This window comes from Chanodichthys erythropterus, chromosome 17 (assembly GCF_024489055.1).
Source record: "Chanodichthys erythropterus isolate Z2021 chromosome 17, ASM2448905v1, whole genome shotgun sequence".
Taxonomy (NCBI): Eukaryota; Metazoa; Chordata; class Actinopteri; order Cypriniformes; family Xenocyprididae; genus Chanodichthys; species Chanodichthys erythropterus.
In genome coordinates this window covers 18,561,243-18,580,379 of record NC_090237.1, presented here as the reverse complement: position 1 = coordinate 18,580,379, position 19,137 = coordinate 18,561,243, and the positions used below count along the sequence as shown (strand labels likewise).

General features: G+C 35.2%; 1 protein-coding gene across 2 annotated transcripts in view; it reads left to right on the top strand.

The window, feature by feature from the left end:
* dph1 (diphthamide biosynthesis 1) overlaps positions 1-18,752 on the top strand; it is a 122,733-nt gene extending 103,981 nt beyond the window's left edge. Inside the window, exons 10-13 of one of the 2 annotated variants that reach the window (XM_067365110.1) lie at positions 7,012-7,090; positions 13,559-13,693; positions 15,162-15,244; positions 17,906-18,752. In XM_067365110.1, coding sequence (XP_067221211.1) covers positions 7,012-7,090; positions 13,559-13,693; positions 15,162-15,239 — 292 coding nt within the window. In that variant the 3' untranslated portion in view covers positions 15,240-15,244; positions 17,906-18,752. The remainder of the gene's footprint in view (positions 1-7,011; positions 7,091-13,558; positions 13,694-15,161; positions 15,245-17,905) is intronic. The other variant, XM_067365109.1, reaches the window with a different exon arrangement.
* Positions 18,753-19,137: the final 385 nt, after the last annotated feature.

The window sequence follows — 19,137 nt, the reverse complement described above, 5'->3', positions numbered from 1 at the left end:
TGTTTCAAATGTCAGGCTTATGTCAGGGTTAAAGGCTATTAGCTAACCTGTGTCTACTTGCTCGCAAAGCCAGATGGCTGTCTTTTGGAAAACTTTAGAAAAAGTTTCCTTGCACCTTTCACCGGCGTATATACGTGCCCTTTATTGTAAGCCTAATGTAATTACACATCTCTGTCGGCTCTAAGTGATGTTTGGAGGCACCGGTGCCTATTTCCCTGTGGATCGGAAAGGTTAATTGTGCTATTGTATGCTGCAGGTCGAGTGGCTAATTAAAATCCATTATTTCCACTCTGAGCGAGGAGAGCCGATTGGGGCTGCTTCTCCCACCAGCATGAGGAAAACCCCCCTGCAGTCATCGCAGACCTCCCGTTCCTCTTCCTCCTTCAATTAGACTCTTTGATGTGAAGTCTCACCCCCCCCACCTTCAGGCGACGGTTAGGGGGATCAGCAGGAGCGTGCCCTCATCAGTTCTGCCTTCACATGCTGATAGGGCCATTTCAGAGGAAGCAAAACAGGCATCATTACACGTCTTTGACCTCTCCTCTCATCCACGGAGCAGAAGTGGATTGGGAGAATGGGCTTGATGCGGCCAGACGGAGGAGTGTGTCTCTGCCCGTATGGCTCCCTGCAGTGAGGGCTGTCTCAGGCGAGGGGACAGATGCTGGCGCTGAAAAGCCTGTAAATTGAATTTGGTGGCGTGCTGAGGTTCCCGATGCAGCCTCAACCCTCCTGCATATTTGAAATCCGATTCTGATGCAGATACTAAGTTGATATTTGCATTTACCACCCATTCCTTATTTCTCTCTCTTTCTGTTTGTGTCTTGAACTAGACTTCTAAGGAAGACTCCCGTTGCCTTCAGCTCAATTCCTTTGCTTTATGCTGCTTTGTTTTTTGTATGATCTTTGCTTGATATTTCTGTAAAACTAGACACAACCCCTGACTGGATGTTACTACACAGTATTACCCAAGAAGGTCTATATTACCTGGAGGAACCTGTTGATAAAAAAAAAAAAATATATATATATATATATATATATATATATATATATATATATATATATATATATATATATATATATATATATATATATATATATATAAATTCATATATATAAATTCATATATATAAATTCATTTGACAACCTAAAAATTGCCCTAGCACAACACCCTGTCCATCCATCCATCCATTCAGAACAAATTTGCAACCATTCAGGCCAACCTAAAATGTCTATCCATCCAAAGTTCTTATGATCTTTGCTTGAGATTTCTGTAAAACTAGACACAACCCACACAGTGTTACCCAAGAAGGTCTATATTACCCGGAGGAACCTGTTGATAAAAAAAAAAAAATATATATATATATATATATATATATATATATATATATATATATATATATATATATATATATATATATATATATATGTGTGTGTATATGTATATGTATCTGTATGTGTATGTGTATGTGTGTATATATATAGCTATGGAAAAAATTAAGAGACCACTTAACATTGATTTCTGAACTAGGAGTGGTCTCTTAATTTTTTCCATAGCTATATATATATATATATATATATAAATTCATTTGACAACCTAAAAATTGCCCTAGCACAACACCCTGTCCATCCATCCATCCATTCAGAACAAATTTGCAACCATTCAGACCAACCTAAAATGTCCATCCATCCAAAAAGGTCTTATGATCTTTGCTTGAGATTTCTGTAAAACTAGACACAACCCACACAGTGTTACCCAAGAAGGTCTATATTACCAGGAGGTAATATATATATGTATAACATGTTATATATATTATGGCTGTCAAAATAATGCGTTAATTTCGATTAATTAATCGGAGAAAAATAACGCAGATTAATCCATTCCGTGTTGACCTTTGAACCTGGAGCCATTCTAGCCACCATTCGACTGTAAAATGAAGATGAGACGAGAACGCGCTGGCACTGCCTGGATCATTGACTGGAACATTTACAGGTACTTATAAAAAACGGCCTGATGGAAGTGTTGCTAAAAATAAAGTCGTCTGCAGCAAGGAATTTGCATATCACCGGAGTTCGTCCGGCTACCTAAAGTAGGCTACCATATCAATGCAAAGCATCCAGGAGTTAACGTTAATCCGGAGGTAAAAGTAGATATATTTCATGCTTTCTATAGAAATATTTCTCATGTCTCTGAGGCAAGCAGCCTATACTCTGAGTTTCGGTTCATTCGTGTAGGACGCGTTCCAGTTCACGCGCCAGTGATCGCGCCCGCGCCTCCATGTCATGATTATATTTTCTGATATTTGCTTCTTATTTATTATATCCAGGTAATTGGTTGATGAAACATTGATTAAAATTAAGATAAAATTTTTACAAAACGAAATTCACTTTAAAGAAAGGCTTTCTACTAAACACAACTTCATGAAGTGGTCAAAATCATGTCTGACCCACTCTATGTCTCCCAATATATTCACTATTTAAACAAATATGAAACTACGTTTTCTTTAATGGCTAACACGTAGCCTATAGTACAGAGAAATTTCACGTGTGAATTACCAATTCAAATGTGAACAAAAATAAAAGCAATTAAATGTGTTAAAAGATGAAAATTAAAATGACGGGTAATAATGGATTATGACGGATTTTTTACAAACCTGTCTGTCAAAATGATGGACAAAGTTAAAGTCTAACGCAACCTCTGGTGTTACGGCACACATCATCAAATCTTCTTTCTGAAGCACTTTTGAATTTATTTCCTTAGCATATTAGGTCATATTGTTGATTGTTATGGCCATTATTTGAACAGTGAAAATAATAATAAAGAGTTTTTGAACTTCAATGTCACTAATGCTGATTATTCATTGATTCATTTGAATTGAAATATTTAATACTTTCACAGCAAAAAAAAAATATGTATGCGATTAATTAATCACAGAGTATGTAATTTATTAGATTAAAATTTATTATATATATATATATATATATATATATATATATATATATATATATATATATATATATATATATATATATATATATATATATATATATATATATATATATATATATATATATATATATATATGAATATATGAATGCAAGAGTGCATCCTTTTGTTAAAGCCTGCTTATAATACATATATATTGTCAGTTTCCCAAGTGTGGAGTTTAGCTGCAGGTGTGCAAGTCCAGTGAGTGTTCTCTTACATTAGGCATCCGAATACCCACAATTCCAGCTCCAGTGCTTCTGTATTCATAACACACATTCTAAAGACAAATGCAGTTTCTAGACACTCTCGCTTTGCCTGCCAACGATCCCTCATACTGTTCTTCATATGACTCTCTGAGCCCTCCCTCACCTCTAATGCCACTGTTATTCTTTTCTGTCCCTCCTTCTCTCTCTCTTTCTTATTCTCTCTCTGCCGCCTAGTCTGGCTGCTATGTAGGGTAGCTCCGTGGAGACTAGGGCATTGCATTGCAGTTGTTTTTGCTCACCTTACCTTTCTTATCGCTGCCTCTTTCTCACCTCAATCCTCTTTCCTTTTTCCTCCTCCTCTCCCCACTCTTTCTTTATTTTATTTGACTCCATGCTTGTCTAAATAATAATGCTTTGCAGGGAAGCTTTAGGGCAGTGCAGATTTACTCTCATATTTACAGGAGAGAGCATCAGCACTGCACATCAATGCAGTTCATATTCACATTCACATTCTCCCTGCGAGCTGAGCTGTGCTCTGCTTCCCCAAGTGTGTGTGTGTGTGTGTTTCTCGCTTTTCCTTCACATGTATCTTAAATAGTATGAGGCAGTTTGTTTAAAAAAAAATGTTAATTTGTTTTCAGTGATTAAAATAGTTAAAATAAAATATTTTTTAATATATATTTCCAGTTTTCTAACTATTAACTGAAATAGGTATACTAAAACTGTAATAAAAATAAATTAAGGCTATGTGGATATATTAAAAAAAAAAAAAAAAAAAAAAAACTGACAAAAGCACAAAATTACTCAAATGAAAACTGAAAATATAAAAAAAAATAAAGCCAATTCAAAAATACTATAAAATTATAATAAAATAACACATTTGATTTCATTTTGAACTCTTTCATCATTTATGTGTTATCGATGGGTCACAGTGGTTGACTAGATTATCTATGATAAACTAGTTTATTTTGCATACTTTCCCCGCCAGTGTTTTTGAAAAAAGTTCCCAGCCAGCTCTAGCATTTTTGATCATTTTCACAAAAGTTTCATGGCCTCCAGAATATTTTGTTGTTTGAATATCTGAACATGAAGTATATCAAAAGAAAGAATCTTTTTTTATCAACATTTGAATGTGGCAAAGTTTCATAAAAAAAAAGCTTCTTTTTGAGAAAAATCTGAGAAACTTTTTTTGTCGAAGACTATGTCAGGATCAGATTCACAAGGATGATCAAAACACGGAGTAGATCGAGTCCATCAACACCCCCAAAGCTTCACAGTCCTATAGCTCATCCTGGTTCAACATTTAATTCTGTAACGTTAGACAATTTTGATTTATATGCTGTTTAATGTTGATGATTGTGTTATTTTACATATGCATCGGATTACATAATGCTATCGCTTGTTTCTGCTTCTTCTTCGCCTGTGTTTTGATCAGGATATTCAGTACTCTTTCAGAAGATGCATAGTAGCGCCCACTACCGTATAACAGTAAAACACAGAAAGCTAGAAATTTCCGTCAAAAAGCGTTGGCTCATTAATGACGGAAAATTCCATCAATAGTGGGGAAAAAGTTAATGGTTACAATATGCAGATTACAGTCTTCATAATTTTATTTGCTTTCTTAAATATGTTCCTGGTCTTATTGTGATCGATCTATCTATCTATCTATCTATCTATCTATCTATCTATCTATCTATCTATCTATCTATCTATCTATCTATCTATCTATCTATCTATCTATCTATCTATCTATCTATCTATATACATATATATATATATATATATATATATATATATATATATATATATTGGGCTGTCAATCAATTAAAAATTTTAATCTAATTAATTACACACTCTGTGATTAATCTAAATTAATTGCATACATAATTTTTGCTGCGAAAATATTAAATATTTCAATTAAAATGAATCAATACAGGGTTTTTCCTGGGTCAGAAATGGTCTTCGGTGGTGACAGACATGGTCATCCACACAAACAGTAAAAAGTGCCCTACCCGCGTGATCTGCGAGCCCCATACTGACAATAAAGTACCCGTCACTCTCACTGTAATTCTTTCTTGCTCTCTTTGCAAAAAAAAAAAATAAATAAATTATGATTTTATAGCTTTGTAAGAGAAGATGCTTTTTTGCCAAACCTGAAAAGTATTTAAAAAGTAGCATTTAGAAGTTATATTAACTAATAATATCATTTTCTACCATATCCAATTGAATGCACCTAGCTAACAACAACTTGCTTTGTTCTGGTTTCACCTCACTCCAGTCTAAACTAACTGATTTTATAGGTAGGCCTAATTTACTACACATTGTCATTTAAATAACCTGAAAATATTGTGGATTATTAAGGCTAATTTTACTAACCACGCTTGCTAAATGGGGTAAGCACACTTATGTTCTCATTTCAGAGTTGTTCGAGTAAATGATTCATTATAGGCCGTGTGGACAGATCAGTTGTTGTCATGATTCATTAAAATGAGGAGCGAGGGAGGAGCTCTGCTTGTTCTGTCCGTCAGCGCAGCAGTCGTCTCCCTCCTTCATTTTACAGTTGAATGGTGGCTAGAACGGCTCCAGGTTCAAAGGTCAATACGGAATGGATTAATTTGCGTTATTTTTTTTTACGTGTTATTTTTTCTCCGATTAATTAATCGAAATTAACGTGTTATTTTGACAGCCCTAAAATAAATAAATAAATATAAATTATATATATATATATGAGATAGATAGATAGATAGATAGATAGATAGATAGATAGATAGATAGATAGATAGATAGATAGATAGATAGATAGATAGATAGATAGATAGATAGATAGATAGATAGATAGATAGATAGATAGATACACTTTTAATCTCCAAAAATTTATTTTATTTGTCATTTTTCATTTTTAAACACCAGATTTGTTTTCAACCAATCACAGTGAGGAGACCACACCCCATTTCATTTATTACCATAGACATAGAAAAGATGGACGACGCACCTTCACTCTCTTCCATTGTAGTAAGTGAAGCCACCAGTGTGCCAATATGGCTCTGACATCTTGAGTCTGGAGTCTGCGCATAGTGAACTTGCAGCCCGAGTCTGCGCAGTAGTGAGCGCGAAGTGGAGTCGTGATATCAAGCTCCTGCCCACACTCAGAACAGCTCAATGATGTCGGTGTGAAATAAACATTATCGGTTATGAAAATGTAGATCTCCGAATCTCTTCACGAAGATCCAGAAAAAAGTATTTTGGTACCTCAGAGACTACTTTGCTCAGAGAATCTGTCAATCTCAGCTGTCAATGATGGCGTCTCACCCCCGTTTTTATAGCATCAAATAACTAACTAAAACCAAACTTACTTAAAGAACGAACACTTGAACTGACACCAGCGTTATTAAAAACTGCCTAAAATGACCAAAAAGAAATGTTTAAAGTGTAATTTGGTTGTTTAGTTTGTCTCGCATCCCATTACATTTCATGGAGAGGGTGGGACTTATGACCTATACTGATCCCAGCCACCTGGGGGCGATCAAGACGCTTTGGCTTCACTTTTCCGGACTGGCGTGGCATGCTACTTCCTCATGGACACTTTTTATATTTCATTCTTTATATTACACCCACTGTGTCTGTATTTGCTCACCCAGCCGAGACTAATTTTAGCTATCCAGTCAGTTCCTATTGTTCGCACTCTGAAATAATGACATAACTCAAGTAAAATGGTTTGCAAACATTTGAATTTTGACTATTTTGTTTAACTACCCTTCTCCCTCTCCCTCTCCCTCTCTCTCTCTCTCTCTCTCTCTCTATATATATATATATATATAGGTGGGTGCAGATCGCTTGTCCTCGCCTTTCCATCGACTGGGGAACAGCTTTTTCCAAACCCCTGTTGTCTCCATATGAGGTACTTGAGACTTGCATGCATGCACACAGCACAGTTCTCTACTACTGTACTTTACTATGAAAGCATAGGAAAAAAGACCATATTGACCATAAAAAAAAAAAAAACTTATCTCCCTTAAAGGGATAGTTAACCCAAAAATGAAAATTCTGTAATCATTTACTCCCCCTCAAGTTGTTCCAAACCTGTATGAATTTCTTTGTTCTGCTGTACACCAAGGAAGATTGACTTCCCCATTGACTATCATAGTATTTTTCCTACTATGGTAGTTATTGAGGGGCGAGATCTACTTGGTTACAATAATTCTTCCAAATATCTCCCTTTGTGTTCAGCAGAACAAAGAAATGTATACAGGTTTGGAACAACTTGAGGGTGAGTAAATGATGACACAGTTTTTATTTTTGGGTAAACTATCCTTTTAACATCAGGCACACCTACACATCCACTGCAGGTGTTCACCTCTGCCCCATCAGTCGATATGCTGCCAGTCATGTTTGTTATGCGTGTTTCTGGGCATTTCTGAGTGCTTTTGGGACATAAAGGTTCTGAATGTATTTGTGTGTACAACGTGTGTATGCGTTTGCACTTGCAAACAAACAAACATCTATGCATACACCTTTGTGTTATGTGAAGGAACAGGGTTTGTTTACCCACTATCTCTACTCCTCAGAGACCGGCGGGATGAGTCGGCCAGCTCAGAGTGGAACAGTAGCTCCTCCCACTGGCCGACTAGCAGCAGCGCCTCTCCAAACATGTCTTTCTCTCTTATCACCAGAAGCTAGTACGCATCTTGATTCATGTCATGCCAAAACAGGACTTAGCCAGAATCACACACCAAGCGTTTTTTCCTGGGATAGGTGTCTCGGGTAAATCCCTATTCCCCATTCCCACATGCAAAACAAGAACATCTGGCAGGTTTTATCTGCAGATAGACCTCATTAGGATGACTGTTTCTCTTCTCTCTTAGTCGATCAGGAATTTCACAAGCATAATGTACTAGTGGTCGACTGATATGGGATTTTCTGTGGCCGATAGCAAAATCTATACTGATATCTAATGATGAAAGTGTCTGATAGTGGTATAATGCTAATGTGTGTGTGTGTGTTTACAGACAGAGATGGGCACAAATACATCAAAAAGTATTTAGTTACAAATTACAAATACTTACTCATCAAATGTATGTGAATAAAATACAAAATAATGCTGTGAAAAATGTATTTAATTAAAATAGAGGTAATTTGTCATTTGAAAATACAAAAATACAACCAAAAATTACATGCAGTCATTTGAAGTGTGAGAGTAACAGTGGCGTTAGATACACATAAGAGAGAGTTGCTCTCATTTGCTATGTAGTATGCAAAGCATTCGAAATCCACTAACATCTATTTAACAGTAGCTTTCAGGTAAGAAATAATACAGAAATTGAATAATCAAATGAAAAAGCACGATGATTCTTATAAGTTATTCAGGAGCAGTGAGTGATTTTCTCTTTTACTTTTGATGCTTGCTTGATTAACGACAGACAGCAGCAGGTTTATTAGGCTGCTGTCACTTTAAGAACGAACGCATGGACCGAATATACTGACACACATCCAGTTTTCATTTGACCCACCCAGTCACAACAATGTTATCTTAGATTCAGCCATCCATGATAATTATTTGCTGTGTTATTTTAATGTTTTTGAGCCCATTCTACCCTTTTCTGCTTATTTGCCTGTGTCAGATGTGGCTTTTTCTTTGAAACTCTGCCTAAAGGTCAGAAGCTGTTGTTTAGTGTGAACTGTTCAATGAAGCTGCCAGCTGAGACTCTACTTGAGGCTCTGGTGTGCTTGTCGTCTTGCTGTTGTGCATCTGGGCCATTCACTTCTCTCTCTCTTTCTGTCCTGGTTAGATCCAGTTTGCTGTCTTTTTTTTTTCTTCTTCTTCTTTTTTTCAAGACAGTAGTGCATGAAAATAGCCTTAATCTCTTAAAAGAACATACTGATGAGTTACTTGAAATGTGTTTTTGTTTGATCAGTTTTAAAACTAAAATATGAAATTGTGCAGTGACTTGAAAGAAATGACGACGTTTGGCTGTTTCCACACTTAATTAACCATTTGCAACTCTGCCTATAAAAAGGTTTCTCGAATACCAATCAGTACATTAGAAGGATTATTTAATACATGGTTTTCTTGGCAGACTGGAGTAATGACAACTGAAAATTGGGGCTTATATGTAATATATTATAATTTAAATTTATATTTGTGTTTATATATAATACACTATATACACTATACACTAATATTTAACTAAAATATTATTTCAAACAGTAATAATAATTACTGTTTAGTATTATATTTTTTATGTATTTTATAATGTATAAGTTATATTACAAATTTGTACTATTGTTCAAAAGTTTAGGTTAGTATGATTAATTATTATTATTTTTTTTTTATAAAATAAAATATAATTTATTGTCATTGTACCAGTGCAAGTACAATGAAATTTAGAGTGGCAGCTCTCAAGACAAAATAAACATTTAAGCATTAAATATAGCCATTCAATTTCATAGAACTCTCTAAAAGTATATTCCACATTGTATAATGTATTGAATATCCTTCAACATTTAAAAACACAAACAGTCCTCAATTTTTGATCATTATAAAGAAATATGGAGTTACTGTAGAAAAAATAATAAATAATATTTTAATAATAATATTTTTAATAATTACAAATAAAAATAATACTTCATTATTTTTCAAAAGGGACAATAATTACATTAATAATGTTACAAATATTTTTAATGTTTCTGTTTCAAATATATGCTGCTCTTTCTAATCATCAAATAATCCTGAAAAACATTGATTAAAAAGGGAATTTCTTTTCTTTGTTTCTTGAGCAGCAAATTAGCATATTTGAATGATTTCTGGAGTAATGGCTGCTAAAAATTCAGCTTCATCACAGGAATAAATGACATTTTAAAATATAATAAATATAAAACAGCTGTTTTAAACTGTAAAAAATATTTCACAATATGTTTTACTGTATTTTTGAATCAGCTTTTGTGAGGTAGTGTATACATTTATTTTTATTCTAATATATATTTGTGATATTACATTAATTAAAAATGTTAAATTACCTATACAGTATGTTTGGGTTGTTGGATAGACCCAAATATAAAACATAAATTAGCACATTGAATTTTCACATGCTAAGATTACTGCATTTTGATTAGGTCAGAGTAACTTACTGGTAAACAAGAAGTTCATTTCAAAATGACTATTATTGTTTTTATACAGTACATACAGCATTTTGTTCACAATCATAAAGTATAACAATTCAGAAACTTATTTTACGCACTGTTTACTCAAAATTCACGATGTGCATTATCCATTGGCAATGCTATTGATTTTATTCTGCCACCAGAGGAAACTTCCACTTCTGTTAATCAGCCAAGCAGGCATGTTTATGTGCCGACGCCTCTCAAAATGACTAAAAATCAGACTATTAATCATTCTGGCCATTATTTCGGTCTATAGCCACAATCTACCCACTGTACCAGTAGAAGATCATTTATGTTGAGTATTTTATGGCATCATATCTCTTAGTGAAAAATGATAATGCTCTGTAGAGTCATATTGAAGCACTGCATAATCATATGTGGCTCTCATATTATGCGTCACCATAATCCATTTTCATTGCCGCTTGGCCCACGCTGGAGCTCAGCGCATTTGGTGCCGTAGAAACGTAGAGCAAATATGGCATTATGACAATACATTCGAATAACACGCTGTTTTGTAGTGTAACAGCGTTTCTGCCCAGCCAGTTTGCTTAAATATCTGAACATTGAGTTCATAGTAAAAGTTTTCTCGGACACTGCCATCTTAATGCATCTCTGCTTGTGTTTGATCTTTCTGTGGAGTTGGAAAGAAATGAGAGGACTTAAAGGAGTGTAAAAGTGAAGTATGATGAAGAAAGAGAGAGAAGGCAGTGATTTTCAATGTGTCTCATGTTATATTTATAGTCAATGACACACTTGCCTCTCATGTCAGTGTAGGGATTAGCAGGTAGCTTATGCACAGCACTGATGAAAAGCCAGTGAAAGAGGGATGGATGTGCCAGGGTTAATAAGGACAAGATGAATGGAGGAGGAGAGAACGAAAGACGGATGTTAGCATGCTCATCCTAGATCTTTTTATCTCATAAACATACCTTTTTTCCCACCATTTTACATTTCTGGATCACTAATTGACACAAAAATTCATGTGATAAATGTTTATTCAATTTTTTTTTAAATAATAATAATGATTAATATATGTTAATATACACTCTAAAAAATGCTGGGTTAAAAACAAACCTAGTTGGGTTGAAAATGGACAAAACCCAGCGATTGGGTTGTTTTAACCCAGCGGTTGGGTTAAGTGTTTGCCCAACCTGCTGGGTAGCTTTATTTAAACCAACTATTATTTAAAAATTGCTAGCTTAAAATGAACCCAAAATAGTTGGGAAATTAAAAACCAGATGCAATTAGAGACAACAATAATAGACAAAAGGTGAATGTTTATTAATGAGCTTTAATATTTTATTAATATAAATGTAATAGTTTAATAGTTTATTAAAATAAATTTATTAATAAGCAATTTAATAAATGTTTATTGTTTAATAATTATTCATTGAACATTAATAAATGTTCATTTCCAACATACTTTGGGTTAATTTTAAATAAGCAATACAGTAATTTTTAAACAATAGTTGAGTTAAATAAAACTACCCAGCAGGTTGGGCAAACATTTAACCCAACCGCTGGGTTTGTCCATTTTCAACCCAACTTGGGTTGTTTTTAACCCAGCATTTTTTAGCAATACTTGTTTATTTTTATACATTTTTCTTTTTTCATTGTATTTTATTTTATTAATGTGAAATATTAAATATTCAATATTATTATATTTTTATTTAAAATTGTTAAAGTTTAAATTATTTTTATAAACAAATATAAAGTGAAATAGTGTTTGTATCAATTTCTTGACTTTTTGGTCCCTACATAATTATTTTACTTCCATTTGTTTTATATTGTAGTTTGATGGCTTTACCTATTTATATAATAGTATATAGTTTATAATATGATGTTTATTTTATTAATATTTTATTATTTAAATATGTTATAATATTTCATTATTTTAGAAATGTATTTAATACTAAATATTTTATAATTTTTAATACTTTAATACTAATACTATGTTTTAATATCTTCAATGTTAATAATTTTATAACTATACTAATATTTTATTAATAATATAAAATTAATAAAAAAATTATATTGAAAACTATATATTATATTAATAGTTTAATAGTTAATATTAATAGTTGTAATTTGATATTATTAAAATTAGTTACAATTATCAAAATTTAAACAGTGAAATGGTGCCTATGTATTTTTTATTTTTATTTTTTTTATTTATATTTTTAATGAACTTTTGTACTTTTTATGTACTTCCATTTGTGTTATTTTCTTGTTTGGTGGACCTATTTTTCTAAAACGTTAATAAAACATAAAGATTGAGTAGGTCCAAACTTCAGACTGGTAGTTTAGTCATGGCTCTGACAGTTTTTAATAAACAGTTCACAATGTTAAGCAATCTCCTTCTAGAATATATATATAGAAATGCCATTTCTATGTAGAGCTACTATATTATATAGAGTCTATATTATTAAATGCACACTACATTTCATAAGCCTCAATTTTCACAGAAAAACATTCAGGCATGAACTTCTCGACTGTCACTTTTCCAGTCAATAAAAGCGAGCGACTGTACTATTAGGCTTTGAAGGGTATTTAAGAGAGATTTATGAAGAAGCATTTGTTTGTGAAGTATTGTATTATTTTCAGCAGAGAGAGACAGTTCTTCACCGGAGGCGGGGGCGTTTGTCATTTCTCCCACGGTATTAGAGCCGTACGTTACAGCTTGCCTCGCTTGTGAAGTGGGTATACGTGCCCACGGGCGGAGACGAACACGGCGCATTGATTATTCATATAAGCAGCTCAGTCTGACTGGCGAGATCCTGCTGGAGTTTATGTAATGTAGCCGAATGCACGAGGAAGTCCTGCATTCCTCCAGAGGCCTTCTAATGTATTCGTCTGCATTTGTAGGTCACATGGAACAGCACGGATCTCACCTCGACTCAGAGTCTCTGCTCGGTGCATTTTGCCAGTGGGGAAGATCTTTGCGCATCGGTAATACATAGAGCCATCGGGGAGATTTTTTGCGGTATTAGAGTCATGTGACGTGCCCTCTTAGATGAGAAGCGGTGTGTTTGACTAGATCTCCCTTGATATCTGACTGCGCTCGTAGCTGATGCGTGTATCGACCCGTCGGCTGTTGGCAACACTGCCATGTTGTTTTCTCAAGATTCTCGGCGTTCCTCTGGCTTGTAGCTACAGCGTTTGATGCTGCAGTCAGCTGTCTTTAATTAAAAATCTCTCTCTGTTTCAGGCAGCAGTTGCACTGCAGCAGGTGGGATGGCAGGAAGTGTATCCTATGGACTTCTATTCCAATCAGAGCCTGGGGGCTTGGACTCCTAATCACCCAGACAACCAACCGAAAAGGCCTTCACGCAAACCCACCCAGGTGTGTGTGCTTGTGTGTGCGCATGCGCATGTGCGTTCTTGTTGAGGTTTTTGAGGGGGAAAAAAGCATTTTTTATTGGCTTTTATGTGTGTCAGAGATAATATATGCAGTTTCACAAGCCTGTACATTGAAATTCACTTTCAGAAATCCCAAAGTAATGTGATCTTTGATGAACAAAGTTAACTACAGAAAATAAAATTAGAAATAAAACATTGAATAAGATGAATAAATGTACTCTTTATTTTTAGAGTTGCAGCTGTTTATTTTTATTAATATTTTACTATTTTATTTTAGTCAGTGGCTATTTGAAATGTGAAAATAGTATATTTTCTTAGTGCCAATAACAGCATTTTCTTAGCGATATGCTATTTACACTAAGTGAAAATAGCGATAGATTCTATTTACACCATGTAAAAGTATCAGTTCTTTGCAATAAGAGTAAATATTAATTAGATGCTGTCTATACTTCATATTGGCAGATACTATTTGCACCTCAGTATTTTTGTACATTAACAGGATACAATAATATCATAGAGTATAAATGATTATATTTATTAAAATTAAAATGAAATGGATGCTGCCTTATTGGGAGAATAAAAACCTTCCCTGCTCCTTCCCCTAATCCTAACCAGTAAATACTTTTAATATTATTAATATTTAATATTATTTTCATTGAAAATAAATGCGAGCTCAGCAAACGGCGGATTCAAACCCGCGCTGATCGCGGTAAAAGCCAAATCTGTGTGTTCACACCGCCGGTGGCAAGCTCCGGCGAGAGCGGCGCGTCTTGGACGGTGAGAGCGTCGAGGAGAGTTGAAATCAGGTTAACTTTATGGTAATGAGCTATGATGCGGTTCGGCGGCAATCAATTAGAATGTAGAGATCCTCGCTTGAGAGGCTTCCCATTGGTTGACGCGACTTGTCATTTACTTTGAATCTGCTATGACCCTCCCGTCGGCGGCGGTTTGAACGAACAGTACAGCGTTGTTGGCAGGGCGGCCAAGGCAATGTTGACGCTCTCGCCGGCGGCGGTGTGAACGCACGGTTACTCGCTGCTGCTGCGCCACTGAAGACTGAGTTCCACGTTTCTTTTTTAAAACTTGAGTGGCCTAACCAGACATTGGTGGGCGGAGTTAGCGTTTACCAACAAGGGACGCTATTTGCACTTAGGCCGTGTGTCCACCAGAGCGTTTTTAGCCAGCTGAAAACGCTAGGCGCTCTGCTTAAAACGCCCGTCTGTGAGCGTTTGAGAGCGCTTTTGCAGCGCAGCGTTTTTTTTCCGTTGAGACGCTTTGTTGCTATGATACGGAATATCCGCGGCACTGTTACTTATAACTGATTTTTCAGGTAATTTGTTTCAGACTTAAAATGTTGACACAGTGTGAAATTACTTTGCTATGTATTTTCGGAGAGCAGCAATATTAATTTCTCATCCATTTTGTTTCTGTTTGTTGATGTCGCTGTACAGCAAGAATGTGACAGTTGGTCGGAATTGTATTTGTCCCGCCCCTCCTCCACTCTGATTGGACGGCTGGCTAAAAAGTGACAGTGGTGAGTGCAGCGTTTTACTCAAAGTTGAACATTCTTCAACCAGTAATAAACGGCCAGCTCTCAGCGCTTGAGCGTAAAAAACACGTTCAGCGCCTCGTTACGCTCTCGCCGTTTAAAAAACGCGGCGTTCCCATTGAAAACAATTGAAAAAGTACGCTCGGAGCTGGAAAAAACGCTTAGGTGGACACACGGCCTTAGTTCAGTGTTTATTTTAATATTATTACTAATTAATTAATTATTTTTGTTAATATACAATAATATGATTTAATAATATTCAATATTATTTAAATATTTAAAAATTATTTTTAAAAATTATATTTACATTTGTTATATTTATTAAATGTACACTGTAACTTTTTTGTTGTTCAAAATTAACCAAATTGAGTAAATACATCATCAATCCTTCTTCCAATTCGTGTTTTGAAAAACTCATTTTATTCACTATGGTAAGCTTTTTTCAATATTTATATTTTAGGAATAGTTTTCATGGGAAATTGCTTTCATACGTCACTCACCTGTGCATGTCTCGTCGTATCTTTAAGTAGGGAAAAGTTGCTCCGGCTACTTTGACTCATGTATGCTGTGGGAGTGGCATAGGTTATAAATCTCAAACCTTTCGGGGAATCACCTGTTTTTAAAGAAATGCTGAACAGAAGAGAGTCTATTTGCAAAAAGAGAGCTCGTAATTGACCCTTCGCAAAAACCCGCCCCCCCTACTTACTGTTGCTTTGTCCAACAAGCCATGGCGCTGTGGCACGCCAAACAGAGTGAAAAATACATCACGGAGCAAAGAGGACACTGACAACACGTCGACAGACAAGACAGAGCAGGTTACTTATGATATTAAGCAAAGTCCCAGCTTTCAAATTGTGTAATTTTTAAAGAAATTTGAACACTAAAAACCGTTTTGTGGCTCTTTAATGTGTCGTGACAGTTTGCTGTAGCGCCTCAGCTCAAGCGGCTCGTGAATCGATCATCTCTTCCTACTAGTTAATTTATAGCTTCAAATAAACATGAATGAACATCAGAAGGAATGTTGTTTCAAACGCAGAAAGACTTCAATACACACTATTTTTCAATTTCCATTTTGGTCATCTTCCAACTCCTGTCTGCTTTGTTGGACAACATGGCGGATGCGGCATTATGATTAGATCGCTTGTCAATCAAACTCCCGGCGAAGGGTCAATTAAACGCAAATCAACATTGGAATTTGAAATGTTATAAAAGTGACACAGAGATGGCGTTATTTCTCAACAAGAGAATAAGATGTTGTATTGAACAGATACATTTCTTAATTCATCTCTCTAATAGAGTTTATTGTAAAACATTTATCTATTGTGAAGGGTCATATTCATCCGCATAGACAAAGCACAACCAAAACAATGTTCTTTCGCAAAATGCATGATTTCTTTACCACTAGAGGGCCAAAAGTTACATAGAGTACCTTAAATATATTTAAAATATTTAATATGATTAAAATTATAGTTAAAAGTAATGAAATTTAGTTCATTTGTAAACACAAATAAATATTGAACTAGTGCCTATGCTATGTAGTTTTTTTTTTTTTTTTTTTTTTACTTTTTGGTCTCTTGTACATCCATTTGTGTTATTTACTAGTTTGATGGCTTTTAACTTTTATTGTAAAGTATTAATAATAATAATAATAATAAAGAGTTAGTAGGCCTGTCCAAACTTCTGACTGGTAGTTTGCTCATGGCTCGGACAGTTTTTAATAAACAGTACACAATGTTCAGAGATGAATCTACATGTTGGAAACACAGTTTGAGACGTTGATGTATGCTATAATGAAAATGATATAACAGTGCCACCTAGTGATGAAGCACTAGCACAGTATCTGTGCATCTGTTCCTGCACCAAAACACGGCATCAGCAGAGTCTTACAGGAGTGATGTTTGGTGTTATGTTTATCAAGCTTTGTATGGCTCATCATTGAAAAGCAGCAGCATGTTGTGAAATATTCCTGTCTTAAAATATTGAAGGGTCAGTACGCTTGAGATATTGTTGAATAAAGTCGTTATTTAGGGTTTTTTTGGCGCACAAAAAGTATTCTTGTCGCTTTATAACATTAAGGTTGAACCACTGTAGTCACATGAACTGTTTTAAATGTAGTATCTTTCTGGGCATTTGAAAGTGTTCATTATCTTGCTGTCAATGGAAGCCACACTGAGCCATTGGATTTTATCAAAAATATCTGAATTTGTGTTCCGAAGATGAACGAAGGTCTTACGGGTGTGGAACTGAGAAAGCCGGGGAAGAGCAGAAGCAGGAGGCGAAGTGATGATAATAAAAAGAGCAGAGTTTATTGAATAATCTTATCTGCGTATGTTTAAATACCAGATTTGTCTGGGTGTTTCAGTGCTCAAACAAATCCAGCAAGTGTTAATTTACCAAAGCAAATGAAATTTCTTTTCATGTTCTGTGAAAATCAGTGCAAAAATAACCTCAAACTCATCCATAATCTTGTTTCTCTCCATTACGCAGAATCAGCTTTAGTCAGAAAGGAGAAATATCTTGTAATTGCTGCACTTAGTGTGTGATTAATTGTATAAAGTGCACCAATAACAGAAACGAGAAACTGTGAATCGACCTTCTGTCTTGTAGTTTGCTTGAACATAATAATCTCTCTTCCTCTTCCCACAGAAGGCGGGTTCAGATGCCGGTCAGCAGGTGAGGAGCTGTGGCCGTGAGCTGAGCGCCTCCTGTGGTTGCCAGGCGGAATAAACGCAGCCAACCACAGATCATCGTGGACATCTGCAGGAGACAAGCAAGCCAATCAGATCTCTCTATTGACATCAAAGCTCTGTGTCCACAACACACTTCTTCAAATCAGCAATCTGTTGACATGCACTATGAGTGAGAGACGAGGGAAAAAAACGCAAGTGAGAGGGAGAATGAATTGGAACACAAAAACATGAGGAACTCTGTATGTTTCTATTTGACATGTCGCTGGTGTGTGAGAAAGAGATAATTTGTTGAAAAGAGCGCTGACCCTGAAAGCACTGTGTTTCGTCTTACGGCGTGTGGGTGGTTTTAGTTAAACGTAATCATCTTGTCTCTCACTTAGAAAGGAGCTGCCAGCCACTTTGCATTGGTGACCTTCATCCTTTCAAAGTTACAGCGGGAAACAAGAGCGCGTTCAGAATTATTCCTCTGCAACGAAAGATAATACTCATTCTAAATTCCGACCCTGGCTTTTTTATTTCTCATTATGTCGGGTCGAGTGGTTCTCCGACATAAAGGAGCTCTTTGAATGTTTTGTAAAGGATGCGTTTTAGTTACGCGCAAAATAAAATAAAGTGATTTGTTTACAATTTGCTGTCAGACTTTGATTAACTGCTGCTACATGAATGCCAGTATATATTTTGTCTTTTGTAATCACTGAACAGTGAAACCCAGGATGGATCATCGGTCAGCTGGAACACATGGAGCCAATTTCCCTAAAGCGGATTAGGCAGAGTCTTGGATGAACTTTCGCTGTCAGTACTGATTATTCTTGGTGAAATCTTTTATAGTCTGAGACTAAACATGATCTGAGTCCAGGAAAGCAGCCATGTTCCTGTGAATTTGGCACTGAAGATGCTGACTCTTGAGACTATCATCACAGGCCTTTATTAAACTAGTTTAACTCCTTTAGTTGTATTCTCTAAGAATTATATATATTTTGTGCACATAATTGTTTGATTTACGAGATTATTTTAATCAAACAGAAGCTATAAATACAATATGTGGTGTTTTTGTTGAGTGTCTTTTAAAAATCAAAGTAGGATGTTTGTGTGTGTGTGTGTGTGTGTGTGTGTACATATATACATATATATATATATATATATATATATATATATATATATATTAGGGCTGTTCAACGATAACCGTGG